Below are 18322 nucleotides of genomic sequence, written 5' to 3' on the forward strand. Positions count from 1 at the left end.
GGAAGCAAGCCCAAATAAGCAACTACACTTTAAAAACAAGCCCAAAAACGCTCCCCCCGGCCCCAACTATTTTCTGCTTGTAAATATTTACAAGCAGAAAAACATAAAAACAAGCCTAAAGTCGCTTATAAAAAGTGACATGGCAACACTGGTCAGGAAGGCCTGCCCCGCCCCCTGTCAGAAAGACAAACGCATCTGTTGGCTGAAACTGTGTAACCTGACTCCGCCGGGTTAGAAGTCAGGTTACCTATAGTAGCAACCAAACAGTTCAAAAATCAACATAAAAATACAGAGAAAAAATACCACTATGTAAAAAAAAATAAAACATGAAAAATAAAACATATATATATATACAAAAAAAAAGGGGAGGGCGGGGGGTCGTGGCCTCCAGAAAGATGAGTTTTTAGGGCTGTTTTGAATGGGCCCATTCAAACCAGCCTTATATTTTAGAAAACAGGATGGAAAGTCTGGAAACATAAATCTTTTTTCCATACTCCAAATTCCATACTTTCCATACTTGTGTAGGAAGCACACTCAAACTAAGTGGGTAAAGGTAAATAAATGGACAGCTAGAATATTCAGGAAAGTTCAGAAAAATCACTTCACTGCAACGTAGTAGCCTTTAAAACCAGGAAAGACAACAGCCATCAGGGCTGTCACGATTACAAAATTTAAGTTGATGATTAATTGTCATACAAATAATTGTGATTAATGATTTAATTGTGTTATTGGCATTGAATATTGGAACATAATATACTATGAATAAAGAGAAATAAATACAAATTAAAATAGTTTGCCTTTTAGGCTTCGTAATAAAAAATGCACAGGGCAGATATGACAAATGATTTGAATATAAAAAGAAATTACTGACATATTTTATACTTTAAAAAGATGTTAAAATAGAAGAAATAGCTGATCTACAAGAGTTTTGGAAAATGTTTGGAAATTATGAAAAATAATTGCGATTATATCCAATACTTGTGATTTGGTGTGATGTGCCGTGGCACTCCTGTCACTCTTGGTTCAATAAAACCCTAAAGTCCAGTTTATAGACGATATACACAGAAATTACCGTTCACATGCGCAAGGCATCTTTATTGAACAAACAAGGGAGATTCCCTCTATACTATGTGAATAAAAGAACAGCAAATTAATGATATTAAAACAATACGACCTGATATATCACGAAGGCAATTCGCTCCACATCTAAGTCTGCATGCAAACAAGCGTTTGGTTGAGCGCCTGGAGAATTCTGAGGTTCTTATCTATTACGTTCAGTATATCAACGCTGTGGCTACCAAGGCCTTCCTTCTTACTGGAGCACAGCTACTGTACTCCACACTCTATAAACTGTGGAGTACACAATAAACTTGTGGGTACTAAATTCATACCCAAGCAGGGGTTGATGGTGGAGGGGTTGATGGTCCATTGTGGAACCTTGGGCCGTCAACCTTTACTTTATAGTATAAAGTAAAGGTTGACGGCCCAAGGTTCCACTATGGACCATCAACCCCTCCTTGGGTACGAATTTAGTACCCACAACACAACATTATTATGTGAACAGTATTTTATAGCAATTACTTTATAGCAATTATCCACTAGCATAACACATTGCATGTTCAAAAAAATCAGGTCCCATTTTTCTTTTCTTTTTTTCTTGAGTCATGTGAGCCGAGGAAAACCCTTTTCTTTGAAGGGGAAACTCTGAACTAGGCTGGGGCAGTCCCAAACCTACCATCTGGACATGAGCTCTTATTGGGGACAATTACATAATTTGTCATTTGATTCCAACAAGTGTATTGCTAAACTTAGGGTCCCCCAGTGGGGCACTCCCACTGAGTTTTCCTTTACAATCAACTATTCTAACATGTGTATTATTATTAATTATTTTTATTCTTGTAATATGTGGGCATTTTGGTTTCTTCTCCAATTCTTCTGGTTGAGGTGGTCACTTTTCCGAGCCCGGAGGAGGAGGTTCCGACAGAGCCCAAGACTAGGCCCCCCCCCCCCCCAACCCATCCAGCGCCATTAACGAATGTACTTGGCACTGAATGAGCTAAGAGACGGAGGTCCCACTCCCGAGCCCCCGGGTCCGTACCCTCCTGGGGCGGAGGAGGTTCCTACCAGTGCCTGAGACCGGAGCCCCCCGCATTATACACAGGGGCCCCAACCCCCAAGCGCCAGTCAGATCCGTACCCTCCTTGAGGTCAAAAGTCGGGGCGCAGATATCGTGCAGGGGTGTTCTTCGTCAAGTTCAGCATGGGGGCCCAGGTGGCAATATAATGTTTATGTGGTGTGTATTGGGATTCCTCTGTATCTGCTAAAGAATACTCCACCTGGTTGTTACTAACGACGCAGTAGTGACATTGGTACTGGTCAAATTAATTGTGTAGTGTCCCTCCTTGATATAAAAAATAATTAATTGTGTAGTGTCCCTCCTTGTCTAGTGGCAAGTCTTTCACTTAAGTCTTTGGCCCGTATTATGCTTTGGACATTAATTATACTATCTCGACCATCGACTGTACTTGTGAGAGTGTGTGCGTGTCATTGTCTCTCCTTCCTTACACTTAAGTGTCTCTGTATTAGTCACTCTGCCATAAGTCTAAGCACATTAATTTAACAAAAATTAGCATTACCACTTCGACATGAAAGTTTCTACAAGTATGAACTTTAGTATAGTCACTTAACATTACACTACTGTCACTATATAATACTATACTATCTCAATTATACTATACATTTGCTATCATACTATTTCCCTCCTTGACCTGCTACCCGGCAGGGCACACAGCATAGGAATGTGCAGAGACCAGGGTGCCACCCTCCTTTACCGTTCACAACATGTAATTGGAAACACAACAAAACAACTTTCCTGTGCCTTATGCACAGGTCAATTGACATTATTCTCGAGCTGTACAAAATTGTACAATTCTCTTCTGCACCCAATGACCTGTTTCAGAGAAATGGAAGGTTAACGACAGCAAAAGTGTACACGTCTCTCCTGCAAGCAGTCGACCTATTTTAGAGAAATGGAAGGTTAACCACAACATAAACAACCTTAAACAACCCGTAGTCAATCAGTGGTAACATGGCAAATGTGAGCAATGTATGAAATCACTTGACATCCACTCTGCAACCAAAACCCGGCATGTTCTCATAATGTACACCAAACGCACTGACCATTAACATAACAGGGAGATATTCTGAGCAGCACACACAAACACATAGTTTCGCTTTCGGTTAATCACAACAAAATAGCATGACAGAAGCCACCACGTACACCACCCCGAAGTGTGCACCCTTCAGAGGCCGTGGACCGGGCAGCTACTGTCTGTAGTCATAAATGTTCTGCCAAGCACATCCAACGTGCTTGTGAGTCTCTCGACAACACCACTTAAGTCTTTCTATGGTTCCACTTATACTCACAGTGTCATAGTGTGACCGCGATCATCACAGTATATCTATAATGTAATAATAATAATAATTATATTGGAGTACCAGCACTTATTTAAAAATGGACTTGATTGAAGAACACAGCATGTTTCCATTCAGTTCACTTAAGTCTTTCGGACCTCCCCACTCCTGTGCCTCCTGCACCAGGGTGCAGTCCCAGGCTAGACCCCTTTCCACTTGAGGTCTACACCCAGGTCACCCTGGATAGAGAGTTCAAGCCTCCTGCTTCCCGGCGTCTTCTTTTCAAAGCCCACCGATCACAGGAGCATCACTCGCTTACATAACTGTTGCACTACGGCGGTCGCTTTGAGCTTGTGATGGCCTGACTGTACATTGAGCCGAACGCAGCGACCACACCCGCCTCCTGTCGGGGAGCACGCCATGGATTTAATGCTTTTTGCGATCCGACCGGCGGGTGACCCAGTCTATAGCGATCCCTTACCCGTTGGCGTGGTTGGCGCCCCAGGCAGGAAACCGACGGTCTTGTCCTGGCCCCGCTTGGCTACGGGAACCAGAATATTAACCGTTTTCACCCGCCTTGCCTGTAACCGGTGAGTCACGCAGCTCCCGTCCGGTTAGGTGTGGACTGTCATCCACGCACCATGTGCTGCCAACCATAGGAGAGAGCGGCAGTCGGCACATCGACTAGACGGTTCCACAGCAGGATGTTGATTCATCCTTGACAGAACACGGGGGCCCTTCAGTCTCTCCCCAGCACTATATATCGTCTTTAACGTGCTCTGGGAGCCTTGCGACCCCGCTGCCGCCTGTTTTAGTCAAGGGATTGGGTAGCCTACCCCCTAACCTCAACTAATTTGACATTGGCCTGCATACTTTAGTTTAATTTGAAAATATATAGTTTGATTGTGGCATTCTATTCAACACTACACATTACAACAGTTTCACTTCAATTTGGTTGTTGTCCACTTATTAAGCTATTTCAATTTTGCTAGTCTATGAAGTCACTACACATAAGTAATATTATTTTATATTACTAGGGGCACTGTTATTATTTGATCTTTTGAAACTGCAATCTGCAATAAGAAAAAAGTTTTTTTTCTTAACTACATTGGGCGCTTATAAGTATCATGTTTGTCACTTCTCTAGTGTACCTTATTTGTACAAATAAAAATGTGTTGTGTCCTACCCAGAGCGATAGAAAATGTATTTGTTTACACATGTCTAGGCCCCAACAACAACGATTAGCAGTAAGTCAACCTTGCTTCATATATTCCACTGCTTGCTTAGAAAGTGTGTCCTTCCCCATGGCATAGTAGTTCCAGTGTCTGTAACAGATAAAAGTTTGTCAAAAGTCATGCAAGCTTTCCCAAGGCTTGCTCTCTGGTCGCCATAGGTGTCATCGGAAGTGAGTCTCGTGAACACTGCAGTTTGCAATGTTGGTGCCCCTCTGCCTCAGCATGTCGATCAGACTGCATTATATCGTGGTGTTTCACATGTCCCTTTCAGTTTTCAATGCACTTCAAGTGCATGTTTCCAGTTCATAGAACGAAAATGACTGTCCGCCAAACATTGTTGCAGTTCCCGAATGTGAAACAAACCCACTTCTAAAGTCTGAGATAGTTGTTTTTAAGATAACTATATATAAAATGATATTGTGTGAATGAATTGCAGTTACAGTGTATGTGAGACCATAAGTTAAATTGACTGTGTTGTGGGACAGTGTTGTGGGAATCTTATCAGTGTGTGTGTGTGGCACCTGGTAAGGAGTGAAGGTCAAAGCGCCTTCCTACCCCCCCATTCTTTCAACTGTCTATTTTAACAGATTTAAAGAAGAAGCTATTTCTCTCCCTCAATGCATGGCTCAATAGCCTTTTGTAATTCATGAACTGTATTCATCTCCTTTTTTTTTTAAACTCTGAAAGTACTGGTCAACCTGACGTTGGATAACTGCAGTATGTAAATTCTCAGTGGTATAGGCTTCAATATAACTCAAATATTTTAATTCAGTAAAAAACAGTAGTGGGTGTCTTGGATGCACCTTACGTGAATGTGGGGATGTGTTACAACACACACGTGCTCTCTCTCGATCTCCCTACTGTCATCAAAAATCAAAAACAACAAAGAGGAGAAAAAAAAGAAAAGAATTGGCCCCCAATGCACAGATTGCCTGTGGTCAAGACTTTCATTAACGTGAGTTTATGGAGCACCCCAACATCAAAGTAACCACCAGTGTTCTGCAACCCCTCCCCAAACCTCTAGTGTGTTTGCGTGAACCCAGTTAATTATGTGGTGGGTGCGCTTGACAACATTCACGCACGTCCTACAGTGTAGAGACCCCCTTCAGTCACTCACACACCATTCACTTACCCCAGTCACTGGGACAGATACACACGCAGTTTGGCCCTTCCGGTCAGGAGGTCGCTTGGTTTGCTATGAATACAGGCGTGCAAGTACATTTAACATTGGCTGCCAGTATTGGAATAGGTACTAAACTGTTTCACCTAATTGAGAGCATCAACGTTGTCATGTGGAAGTATGCTGCTACAAGCACAAGTCTAACATTCTACATTTACCTAAGTAAAGGTACATAAACACTTACACTTAGGTATGCCCAAGTGTTGAGAGTAAAAGTGTGTATTTGTGCAGAATGTCCCCTATTCACAGATCTGCCAGCTCCCAATGCGTCACCTTTGAGCTAGCCTAAATATTCAAGGTTTCCAGCAATAATGCTGAAGTAAAAATACAATAATGGCCTCTGAAATGTACCGTAGTCGAGTAGAAGTAAAAGTATTGGAAACTGGAACTACTCTGGTGAAGTATAAATGGAGAACCTCAAAATGTACTCAAGTAAGACACTTGAGTAAAAGTACTTTGTGACCTTCCACCACTGAGCCCCATGCAGGTGGTTATCTTCCTTGCTTGCATTCCTAAGTAGGACAAAATCACTAAACAAAAGTGCTCACAGAGCAGACTACACTATCCACTATAGATCGGCAATTTCCAAATGGCTGAGGTGTAGCAGGGCTGAGGTGAAACTGCAGGCAGCTGTAAGGGCTATTTAAGGTAACACTACCTCAGGGCTGTACTTAAGCACAATACTGGACTTCATGTACAAGACGACAGCATATACATATAACGACAATAAACATGACAACGACATACATAAAGCGACAATAAACATGACAACAACATACATAAAACGACAATAAACATGACAACATTCGAATGTACTAATTTGAGCTTAGGCTATACGCTATCTTTTCCTTTGAACCCGGCGTAACTTCGGGGCCGTTGCTGGGAGGATAAACTCTGTCCACCCAGCCAACCTAACGGGACATCATGGGGTATAGGGAGTTCAAAGCCTAGTTTAAACCTAAACATATGTATTATTTTTGATCAAGGCCGCATTTACAGTCCTTAACATCACCTCGCTCGGATGCTGGAGCTAAACATGTATTATTTTTGATCAAGGCCGCATTTACAGTCCTTAACATCACCTCGCTCGGATGCTGGAGCTAAACATGTATTATTTTTGATCAAGGCCGCATTTACAGTCCTTAACATCACCTCGCTCGGATGCTGGAGCTAAACATAGGCATACGCTATCTTTTCCTTTGAACCCGGCGTAATTTCGGTGCCGTTGCTGGGAGGATAAACGGTCCACCCAGCCAACCTAACGGGACATCATGGGGTATAGGGAGTTCAAGCCTAGTTTAATACACAAAAGTCATTCAATCTGCTGTTCAGTGGTGACTTCACATGCATGTAATCATATTTACACATTACCTTAAACAATTGACCTAAATTTGATATAATACAATTCACATATACTGTAGCACCGCGTGTACCCTTCCTGGGGCCCCAAGGAATTGTATCACATAGTGTATGGGCGAATTGTTATTTGGATCTTATGGATCCAGGGGTCGTCTGGACTGGACAGGGCAACGGTCGGGGTCACCAGCTGATGTGCCGTGGCACTCCTGTCACTCTTGGTTCAATAAAACCCTAAAGTCCAGTTTATAGACGACATACACAGAAATTACCGTTCACATGCGCAAGGCATCTTTATTGAACAAACAAGGGTGATTCCCTCTATACTATGTGAATAAAAGAACAGCAAATTAATGATATTAAAACAATACGACCTGATATATCACGAAGGCAATTCGCTCCACATCTAAGTCTGCATGCAAACAAGCGTTCGGTTGAGCGCCTGGAGAATTCTGAGGTTCTTATCTATTACATTCAGTATATCAACGCTGTGGCTACCAAGGCCTTCCTTCTTACTGGAGCACAGCTACTGTACTCCACACTCTATAAAGTAAAGGTTGACGGCCCAAGGTTCCACAATGGACCATCAGGTGATTGTGACAGGCCTAACAGCCATATCACGATATTATAATATCCAAAATCCCAGACAAGGGACAATCTAGTCTCATATCACTATATTGATATTGTATCGACATATTGCCCCGCCCTAAATGATTTGATTTCTTCCCATGAGATCTGACCGAATCAGTCGGTCTCTCATGTCAGTGGTTCTCCAGTGTTTCCCCTATATGCATTAAGCAGTGGCGGGCCGCCACCCCTTAAATCCGACCGCCACAGTATGATTTTTTTCTGTAAAAAAATAATAATTATATATATATATATATATATATATATATATATATATATATATTTTTTTTTTTTTTTTTTTTACAGAAAAGATTATATCAATGATAATGATTGATATAATGCTAAAATGCTCTCAGGCAGGATGCCATCACTAGTTGTTGATGTGTGACTGACTGATTTGTATACTTTTGTCTATACTTTTGTCTAATAAAAGTATATTTTCCTAAATCTGGAGACAATTCATATGTAAACTGATAACTTAGGAAAACCAGGTTTGTACGCTTTCAAAAAGGATTACCGTAAAAAGAAGTAACACGGAGTCAGTCTCAAATAATAATCAGGTTTACTTATTATTTGCACAGGAGAGACAAGGTGGAACAGGCATCAAAAATATTCTCTACTGGTAATACAAAATGTTCAGCATTATAACAGACAGTTTATCTCTTATTAAGCCCACCCCACAATATAATATCAACATGAACAGGGGCAAAGGCTCATTTTGGTGGCAAGGTAACCTGTTCTAAGGCATCATAGATAAACTGTAGCCACAACTTTCATGGGTAAGAAACAGTAAGCCAGGGAGCAAGGACATCTTATCTTAGCAGTTACAGAACTGTCCCTTCTGAGCAAATACATCATACTTTATGCAATTATCCAAAGTGATACAATACAATAATCATACAATAATTATAATCTAATAAACTATCGATTATAAATGATCCATCATAAACTATACAGATTATTACTGTGCACATGTACTATATAAGATATAAGACTTTGTGTTTGAGCCTAAATATCTGGCTATAGGGGAAACACTGGGTACTCAAACATTTTGCATGTCAAGGACTCCCAAAATGAAATGCATTTAGCCACAGACCCCCACCTGAAAAGACTTTGTGCCAGAGACTTCCATAAGAGAAGATTGTGTAAAATTATTTCAAATATTTCAAACTTTTTGCAATGTTTCCGAAAATAGCATATCTACCAGCTCACAACGTGTTACAACCTGTCGCATCGCGTCACGTTGTGAACTTGTAGATCGGCTATTTTCAAATAACCCCCACAAGGACCCCTGTGGGTCCCCCCAGACTCCATGTCTTATGTAGCTAAACCTTGGGCATAAATATGAGAAAATCTTCATTCTGTTCAGACAGGAAGTTGGAACTCATCGCTGGGGCAGTTGGATCGATGTTGAACGTGGGTTGAAGCGATGGGTTGAACACAGGCGGAGCAGTTGGAGGGAGGTGGGGATACACGGGGAAACCAGGCTGGCCGGGAGACTGCTGTGGCAAAGGGTTAACATTATATGACCCATGGCTGTGCTTTGAGCCGGATGGATCTTTTTGGACATCCGCATATGCAGGCGGATTTGATGAGTACCCTGGAAAATTGTTGGTACCGGGGCTTGGGGCCGCTGGGTAGCCTGGATGCACGCCAGGACCCGAGGGTACAGCAGGGTAAAGTCCCACCGGGGCAACAGGTGGTTGGAAGCCGCTGTTGTGGGTTGGCCCCCCGAACCCCTGTGGCTGCTGGTTGGGTGGAGGGAAGTCGCTGTGGGTTGGATCCCCAAAACCCTGTGGCTGGTAGGGAGCGGGACCCCCAGCTCCAAATGGTGGAGGTATACACTCGCTGGTCATTCCAGCGGGTAGCATTACTACTTGAAACTCGACCCCTGGGTCAAAAGCAAAGCTGACGTCCAAATACGCCTGAGAAAAAAAAGCAGGCAGTTAGATTGACATTGAGATAAAAAAATCTACAATCCTATATGTTTTTTAGCCTATAGCTATTAGCCTACATTGATTGAAGAGTCACCGACTTAGACCATTTCTTTTGACCACCCATTTCCGCCCACAGCTATTTAAACACCACCCGCTCCCGCAAGACTTGTGTCGGCTCCTACGGGACCCCATGCAGGGCTCTAATGTGTGATGTTTAATTTCAAACCACAATCCCATTCGTAGTTTTGTGAGAAAATTAAGAGGAAAAATTAAGGGGGGGGGGGGGCTTTAAAAGGACCATAACAGCATGAATACCTCATTGTATTTTCACAGTTTCACCACTGCCCATATGTCGTACATACACATAGACATGTTGGATTATCTATACATGTTTATCTAGCAAGTTTTTAAAGTTTCACACTCATTCATACCATTCATTTCACACTATTTAATACTATCCCATAGGATCCAACATGAGGTTCATACATGGAATGTTCTTAATCTTTGGCATCTTATGCAGCGCCAACTCAACAAAGAACACAGCCAATGCAAAAAAGACTAGCAACAAGTTAGGTAGACATACAGAACTGATGTCAATGGAACAATGGGAAACATACTGTAACTACAAACTGTACATACCTTTACAATGTAATCTAATGAGATGATTTCACAGTTGCTGATGGTCGGGCACCAGCCTGCAGGAACCTCCATCTGACAAGTGATTGTTTCGTTTGTTTTCGGTTCAATACGTTTTGGGTGCACCACTTTGCACACTTCACTCTCACTCCAATTGGTGCGGTATTGGGCACGATACACCACTTTTTGAACCATTTTGAATTTGGGCGTCATTTCCTTAGATGAGGAATTGTTGACTTTGGCCACAATAGTCATTTTTTCACCTTTAGAAGAAGAAAATAACAAATGATCACTGGGATAATTAAACAAAACAGCTGTATGTTCCTATACAGGTAATTAGACAAGTACTATATCAATACTTTAATAATAACAACAATGATAATGAACTATAACAACTTCTAATACAGAACTATACATATTGTAATATGCATAGTCTCTACTCCATAATAACAATGCAATATACAGTGTTGTTGACTTGCAGGGATACGCTGAATCTGTCACGATCTTGGCCTCTGCCCCTGCTCTGTGTCCCCCTCCAGTTACTGTATGTGACTCTGCCCTTGCCCAGTGTGTTCTCGCCCTCGTTCTGCTCAACACCTTCCCTTTCTGTTTTCCCCTGATTGAGAGACTGGTTCCACCTGGGCACCAAGCTGTGGTGCATCTGAGTTATTGAGACTTTCAGAGTATTTACAGTAAGTTGTGCTGTGTGCTCAGTTACATTACTGGTTTATTGTCTTCTGATCGTCTGCTGCCATGTGCTCTGTTCCAGCTTGAGAAGTTTCAGTTTTTGAGAGTATTTGTAAGATTAACTTTTGCACTATGAGGTGTACCTGAGCTTTCAGTAAAGAGTTTTCAGTTTACTAACTTCTTTTGTGTTAAGAGTGTTTTCTGCATTTTTGGTCCTACATTCCATCCCTGGGTGTGAGCGCGACAGAATCATACACATTTATGTTTTATGTTGTAAATGAAACTAAAACTATCGTGTTGGGGGTATAGTTACCTGGACAACAAGTGCCCTTGTCAACAGAGGCCTCCATTTTGACTATTTGTCCTATGCGGAAAGTTCCAAGCTCTTTTTCCACCGAACCAACCTGAGGAGACTAGAATGCATCATGTAAATTTATATTAGTTACTGAAGAGCTATACATGTGTTATATGTGCAACATCAAATGCACACACACACACACACACACACACACACACACACACACACACACACACACACACACACACACACACACACACACACACACACACACACTGTCCTCACAGCCAGTCAAACTACAACCCACTACAACTTGCACAACGACAGTAGTGTCCAGTTACATGTGAATGCAAGAGAGCGTGTCCAGGTTTTGATATCATGAACTGACACGCCTTTTACCAAAAGACAGTATGTATAAAAAACAGATATATTAATATAAAGAACCACTCGGCCACGACTGCCAGCTCTGGAAAAATAAGGCTATGCAAAGCCTGTTTAGGCCAGACCAGGACACTATGCCAGTCGTGTGTTGGGTGAATTATGATTCATATGTACGCAACATAGAGGAAACGGTTGCTACGTGGCTGCTACCTAGTGGTATAGTCTTTACGTACGTGCTCTGCAGGTACAAGTCTTAACCCATTTTGGACGGGAACCCCTATTTGTAACTATACCTTTCAGGACAGGAACCCCTTTTGGGGTTCTTGTTGCTATGTACAGTATATACTGTAGCAACATACCTTTTGAATAAATATTTGAAGTTTTTCAGAAAACGTAGGTAAGGATTTAGAAGGCGTTTCTGGAATCGGCCTCTGGTCTAAATGGGTTAAGGGACATCGCAAGTCAAGTGGATGGCAGAGTTCACACCAACTATAAAAAATAAATACAATTTATCAGTGTGAACAGCCCTTAAAGTAAGTAGTATCGCCCCCATTTATTTCTTGTATTATTTTTACTGAGGTTAAGGTTATGTATAAGGTTAGTTAGGTTTAGGCATAATTTTACTGAGGTTACATTTAGGGATACCTGGTGGGCACCGCTCCGAGGATGTGGGGCGGATTTGACCTGGGAAAATCGTGTTTTGGGGCGGGTGTTTTTGTATTCCGTAGTATACCTACACACTGAGAAAGCTCCACGATTTCTGTGTGTGTGTGTGGGGGCGGGGGGCGGCATGTGAATCCAAATCAAATCTCGCAAACCACTGGCCAAAAAAAGAAATTCCTACTACCAAAACATTATGGAACGTATAGGTGGACCTAGTTCATAACAAATGTGCTAAGCTTAGCAGGGCGTCTTGTGTTGTGACATAATCGCAGTCATAACGGACCCCACACGCAGTTCTGTCAGGTTCACCTCTAGACTGTGGAACCATTGGCGCACATGTTCGTATGTCAGAAACTGAACAATGTGGGCTATTTGCATTATTATTATTTGTATTTTATTGTATTGTGTGGTATTGTATATCTGTGATATGGATCTACCTGGGTATGAAATAAATATTGAATTGAATTACCGTTGCAGTTGCTGAAAAGAACTTATCAACAAAGGTTAACTCGTGTGTTGAGACGTCATCTAGCCTCCAGCTCCTGGACACTGTGGCCTCCAACAAGTAGACAATGTTTCCATGTACTCCTTTGAAGGACGGTGGCATATTTCTGAAAGGGAAGAGTCAGTACACCAGTGGATTTCTCACACCATACCAAAAAGAAATAAACTGCCCACAAAAAGTTCGGAAACTAAACAGTCGATTATTTCTCCCCTTCAATAATACCAATTGGTGTTGTGTTTTTGTCACCTTTACAACGAGGTACAGCTTGTAAGGATCAGGCATTAGTGGAATGAGCAACACAACTAAACATGTGGGTAGCGCCCCAAAATTTGCCAAAATCGCCCAATATGCTTCTTTTGGTAATCGCTCTTGTTTTGAGCGACCTGCCAGGACACACCTGCTGGCAGGTGTGTGCCAGACAGTCACAGGTGTGTGTGACTGGCACCTGAGCATGGGTTCTGCAACTTTGTTGAGTTTGTGTATGCTCCAAGCAGCAACATTGCCCCCATGGAAAGATGCCACATTTGTGCAATAGGGCAAGTGAATCTGGTGTTCCGCTATGCAGAGTTGCGGCATTACTTGGTGTCAGCCCTGGTACCATTTCCAAACGTAGGACCAAGTTCTGTGAGACTGGTGAAGTAAAAGGAAGACAACAACCCAAGAAGACCGGTTCCTCACCCTTGCTTCACTGAGGAACCATAGGTTTTATTCCAGAGATTTACAGGCAAGATTTGCACAACGGTACCAAAGACAGATGTCAAAGTTGCAGGACCCATGCTCAGGTACCAGTCACACATTTGTGACTGGAAATGGTACCAGGGCTGACATCAAATAATGCATAATCTGCGGAACACCAGCTTCACTTGCCCTATTGCACAGGCCTTATCCTGAAGGAAAAAACGTGGCATCTTTCCATGGGGGCAGTGATGCTGATTGGAGCATACACAAACTCAACAAAGTTGCAGTACCCATGCTCAGGTGCCAGTCACACACCTGTGACTGGCAGACACCTCTCAGCAAGACTGTGCTGGCAGGTCGCTCAAAACGAGAGCGATTACGGGGATTTTGGCAACATTTTTGTGGGCGCTACCCCCACGTTTAGTTATGGTGCTAATTCCACGAATGCCCGATCCTTACAAGCTGTACCTCGTTGTAAAGGTGACTAATCAACGATAAAAATGATATAAAACACACTACCAATTGGTATTATTGAAGGGAAGAAATAATCGACTGAAGTTAAGTTTCTTTTTGTGGGCAGTTCATATCGTCGCACTGACGATATAATGATGGTTTAAAAATATGTTTCTTGGGTCCAAATATATAACTATATATATATTATTTTCTCTCAGTCTGTGCTGCATTATTTAGCATGCCTCAAACATAGACTATTTCTGAATTACGCAAATGTATCGTTTTAGTAATTGTATATCAAACATAACAAATGTCCACATACTCCACTGGTATTTTGAAGCTGAAGTTGTAGGCATGGGGTCCTTCAGCAAGTACAGTCTCTGAAAAAGAAATACAAAATATGTTACCTCAAAATATCCTATGTTTATTCACACGCATACTGTGTGTGTGTGTGTGTGTGTGTGTGTGTGTGTGTGTGTGTGTGTGTGTGTGTGTGTGTGTGTGTGTGTGTGTGTGTGTGTGTGTGTGTGTGTGTGTGTGTGTGTGTGTGTGTGTGTGTGTGTGTGTGTGTGTGTGTGTGTGTGTGTGTGTGTGTCATGTTTTTTAGACTGTCCAGTAGAGGGTTTTTTTAAGACCGTGTTTGGATGAAGAAATATATAGTTTAAAAAAGTTGAAACCAAGTCGATGACGGGCAGATGGACTGGAAACGTATGTTTGGGTCTGCTGCAGGGTGTGTCTGCAGCAGCTTGCTGAATGTGTTTATGATTAGGTCTGACAACATCCTTTCCATGTCATATGGTGTTCAAACAAGAGATCCACACTTATGATTAGAAACCGTAAAACGTACAAACTACTGTTATATGTCCATGTTAATTTTCTTTTGATGTGATGATGTTATTGTGTTTTATAGGACCGCATACTGTTTTTCTATGAGGATATCAAAATATTTAGATACATATTAGCATGACATGACCTTTGTAACTATACAATAGTTGAAAAGTGTTTAAGCATACCTTTATTACGAGATTCAGACAATCTATAACATCTATGATTTCCTATGATAAAAATTGGAGACATTTACATACAGTACATACACATCATAATAGTGAAGTATCAGGCTTATGATTGTAAATTCATTTTGTAATGTGAAGATGGACATCTGGACAGTTGTGTATTTTATCTTGTCAAGCTGTGTGTGTGTGTGTGTGTGTGTGTGTGTCCTGTTTTGTATTATGTCATTTTGTTTTGTGTTTAATGTGTAGACTATTATGATTTGTGTGTTTTATGTTCCAGGTTTTGATATTTTGGTCTTTGGTTGGGCCTGCAGACCCGTCTGGGAAAAATGCGGGGCCCGGTGCGAAGTCGCGTGCGTGCACGATTTTTTTGCGGTTTTGGGTGGATATTTCCGAGTTTTTGGTGGTTATTTGCGGTTATTTCTTTTTATAATTCTTAATAAATGTGATTCTGTTCACTTAAAAAAAAAAAAAAAAAAACGCGGGTCACGGTGCGGCCGCACCGCTCGCACTACCCTTCCTGCGGCCCTGATGGCCTGTTGTCTGTGGATATGTGGATATGTGATCATTAGTCTTTTTTTTCGCACATCCAGTTCAATGGTGTTTTACTGACAGGCAACACAATGACGTTTCCACGGGGGGGGGGGGCATGTTTTTTCGATTACTTTTTTCATTTATTTTATGTAATTATTTTATTGTAATAAAAATGTTGTTTTTTTAAATAAATAAATGGATTGATGAATCTATCATGGTTAAAATGGAGTTTGAGTCGGTAGCGCTGTCGTCTCGCAGCTAGAAGGTCCTGGGTTCGATTCCCGCCGGGGACGCTGTGGGCGCTGGGGGCGTGTCTTCTCCTCCGCGTCATCAGCGCCCATACCCTTGGTGGGGTTGGCGAAAGGGCCTACTCTGTGTGGAGTTTGCATGTTCTCCCCGTGTTTCCTAGGGTAGTTAATACCCTGTACACAAAAACATGTAGTAATCCTGGTCACTATACTGCCTCCCCCTGGTCAGCCGGGTGCCTGATGGAGGGGAAGGGAACTGGTTGGAATAACGTGTTCCTTCCACGCGCTACGTCCAACCAGGGAAACTCCCCCCTGTCAGGTGACAAGGTCAGTTGGCTCTCATGCATTGAAGGAGGCATGAGCTCGGCCCTGGCCTCCCTAGGCTGGTGGGGGGAGTGTAGTGCCCAGGATCACTTAGCAAATTGGCACCGGGTGAAAAAAAGGTTACAAAATTGAGGGATAAAAATGTATATATTAAAAAAAAATGGAGTTTGAAGTTACAATGGGTTTGTATAGGAAAGGGGCGTGTCTGATAAAATAAATATCAAATATCTAAATACTGAATCAAGCAACTTAAAAACTGTCTGGGGTGTTCACAAAAGCCTGAGTAGACGATGAAATGATCACATTTTTTTGGTTGTGAAATATCCCTTTAACTAGGTAAACTCATGTTATGCAGTGTAACTAAAGTACTGTACTTAAGTAACATTTCCAATTTTCAATACTTTTACTTCTACTACACCAGGGGTCTTCAACAGGGGGTCCGGGACCCCTAGGGGGTCCTTAGAGTTACTACAGGGCGTCCGCCAAATCTTTGTGTGATGTGATTATAATTTTTTACCTCAACCACTTGAACCCTAGCATCCCTTTTCTGAGGAGAACTTTCGGCAAAAAATAGCAGATCTACGTAGATCTGCTATTTTTTGGTGAAGAAGGAAAAAAGAGCAGACCAAGTGAACAAAAAAAGTTGAATCTGAACACAATTTTATACAATATAGAGGGGGTCCCTTCATCTCTCGCTCAGCTAGGGGGTCCTTGGCCTGAAAACGTTGAAGAGACTATATCTCTGAGGAAAATATTGTAGTTTTACTCCACTACAATCATATGAATTATATTACTTTAGTTACTAATTATACTTTGTAGATTTTGATTATTATTACAAAACATACATTAACCACTTCAACCCTATATATACTTTGGCTATTTGAAATTAGCAGATCTACAAGCTCACAAGTGACGCGTTGTGAGCTTGTAGATCTGCTATTTTCAAAAGAGTTTTAACTTTTGAAAACTTGTGAAATTCTGCATAATGAGTACTTTCTACTTTTGGTACTTTCAGTTTAGTTTTAATTCCAGACTTTTACTTGTAACAGAGTATTTCTACATTGCAGTATTGATACTTTTACTCAAGATTAAAAGTATTTTCATTTTTCAACATTTCTCCCCCACTGCATGCAGGAAGAGCAAGTATATGTATGGGGTGTGATAACTTTATTTTTCCCTAGTAAAGCTGCCTGCCTGAGATAGCCTGATTATCAGCCTGCAAGAGGAGCCCACTCAGAGAGTGAGCGGGGTCTATGGTCTGGAACCAGGCTATGCCTGAGACTGAGAGAGGCACAGACACTTTTAACCATATTAATTAACACATACAAATGGAAAATGGTACACTTTTAGATCCATCAGAAAATGGTGCAAAATGAGACCCATCGCCAGGGCGGAATCTGCCAATGCTTTTGCAATGAGAATCGCATGGTTTGATGGTCTTGCGCATATCTTTCCGCGTGTCGCGCACACCTTGCGTTTATGCGCCTGCTGCTGATTGATTGATGTAAACGGTACATGGAAGTACAATTCACAATACAAGGTCCTCTAAACTGGATCGCTCATAAAAGCACTTGGCTTATTTAAAATGAGATAGATCCCCAAATCCCCATGCTGGTACATGCCAATGCCATACAATACTGGCTGCAAAAACAACTCCAAAATACACCTTTAAAAACATTTACCTTCTGCGTTTTCTGGAACCAGATATGTTTTGAATTTGAAGTATCTCCTTCCTGCACTGTGGGTATGCCTGTACTTTCCTGACCCTGAGCTCCATCGAACATTGGCGTCTCCTTTCAGCTTGATGACAACACTTTTCACTTTTAACTCTTTCTCCAGCTGGAAGGTGACCCTCCCAGTGACCGGATCTCCCGCTGAGAAGGTGTTCTCCTTGTTGAGAACATTACAGGTTATGTTGAAGTCTTTCACCGAAGGCATTTCTGTTGGAAATAAATCACCAAACTGTGATCTCTTGTGTCACTTGTTGACATGGGACGGATCTTCCAGACTGTAGGGGGGCGGGTTGTTTGAAGATCTCTTAATACCGCCCACGTTAACTATATAACAGTACATAGGTTATGACATATAGCCACCATGGATCACACGACGGTCGTCATGGATGAATGATGATTTAGACTGTTATACTGGTGAGA

The 18322-nt window shown here is 41.9% G+C and overlaps 1 protein-coding gene across 1 annotated transcript; it reads right to left on the reverse strand.

Moving 5' to 3' along the window:
- Window positions 1-9137: 9137 nt before the first annotated feature.
- On the reverse strand, window positions 9138-18107 carry LOC311044177 (arrestin domain-containing protein 3-like; the record flags this gene model as incomplete). Its single annotated transcript, XM_084055596.1, has 6 exons — window positions 9138-9737; window positions 10389-10648; window positions 11386-11485; window positions 12884-13025; window positions 14373-14430; window positions 17852-18107. The coding sequence occupies 6 exons, from the start codon at window positions 18105-18107 to the stop codon at window positions 9138-9140; spliced, it is 1416 nt and encodes a 471-aa protein (XP_083911722.1).
- Between the last annotated feature and the right edge of the window lie 215 nt (window positions 18108-18322).

This window comes from Gymnoscopelus microlampas, assembly GCF_963454915.1.
Source record: "Gymnoscopelus microlampas genome assembly, chromosome: 4".
NCBI lineage: Eukaryota > Metazoa > Chordata > Actinopteri > Myctophiformes > Myctophidae > Gymnoscopelus > Gymnoscopelus microlampas.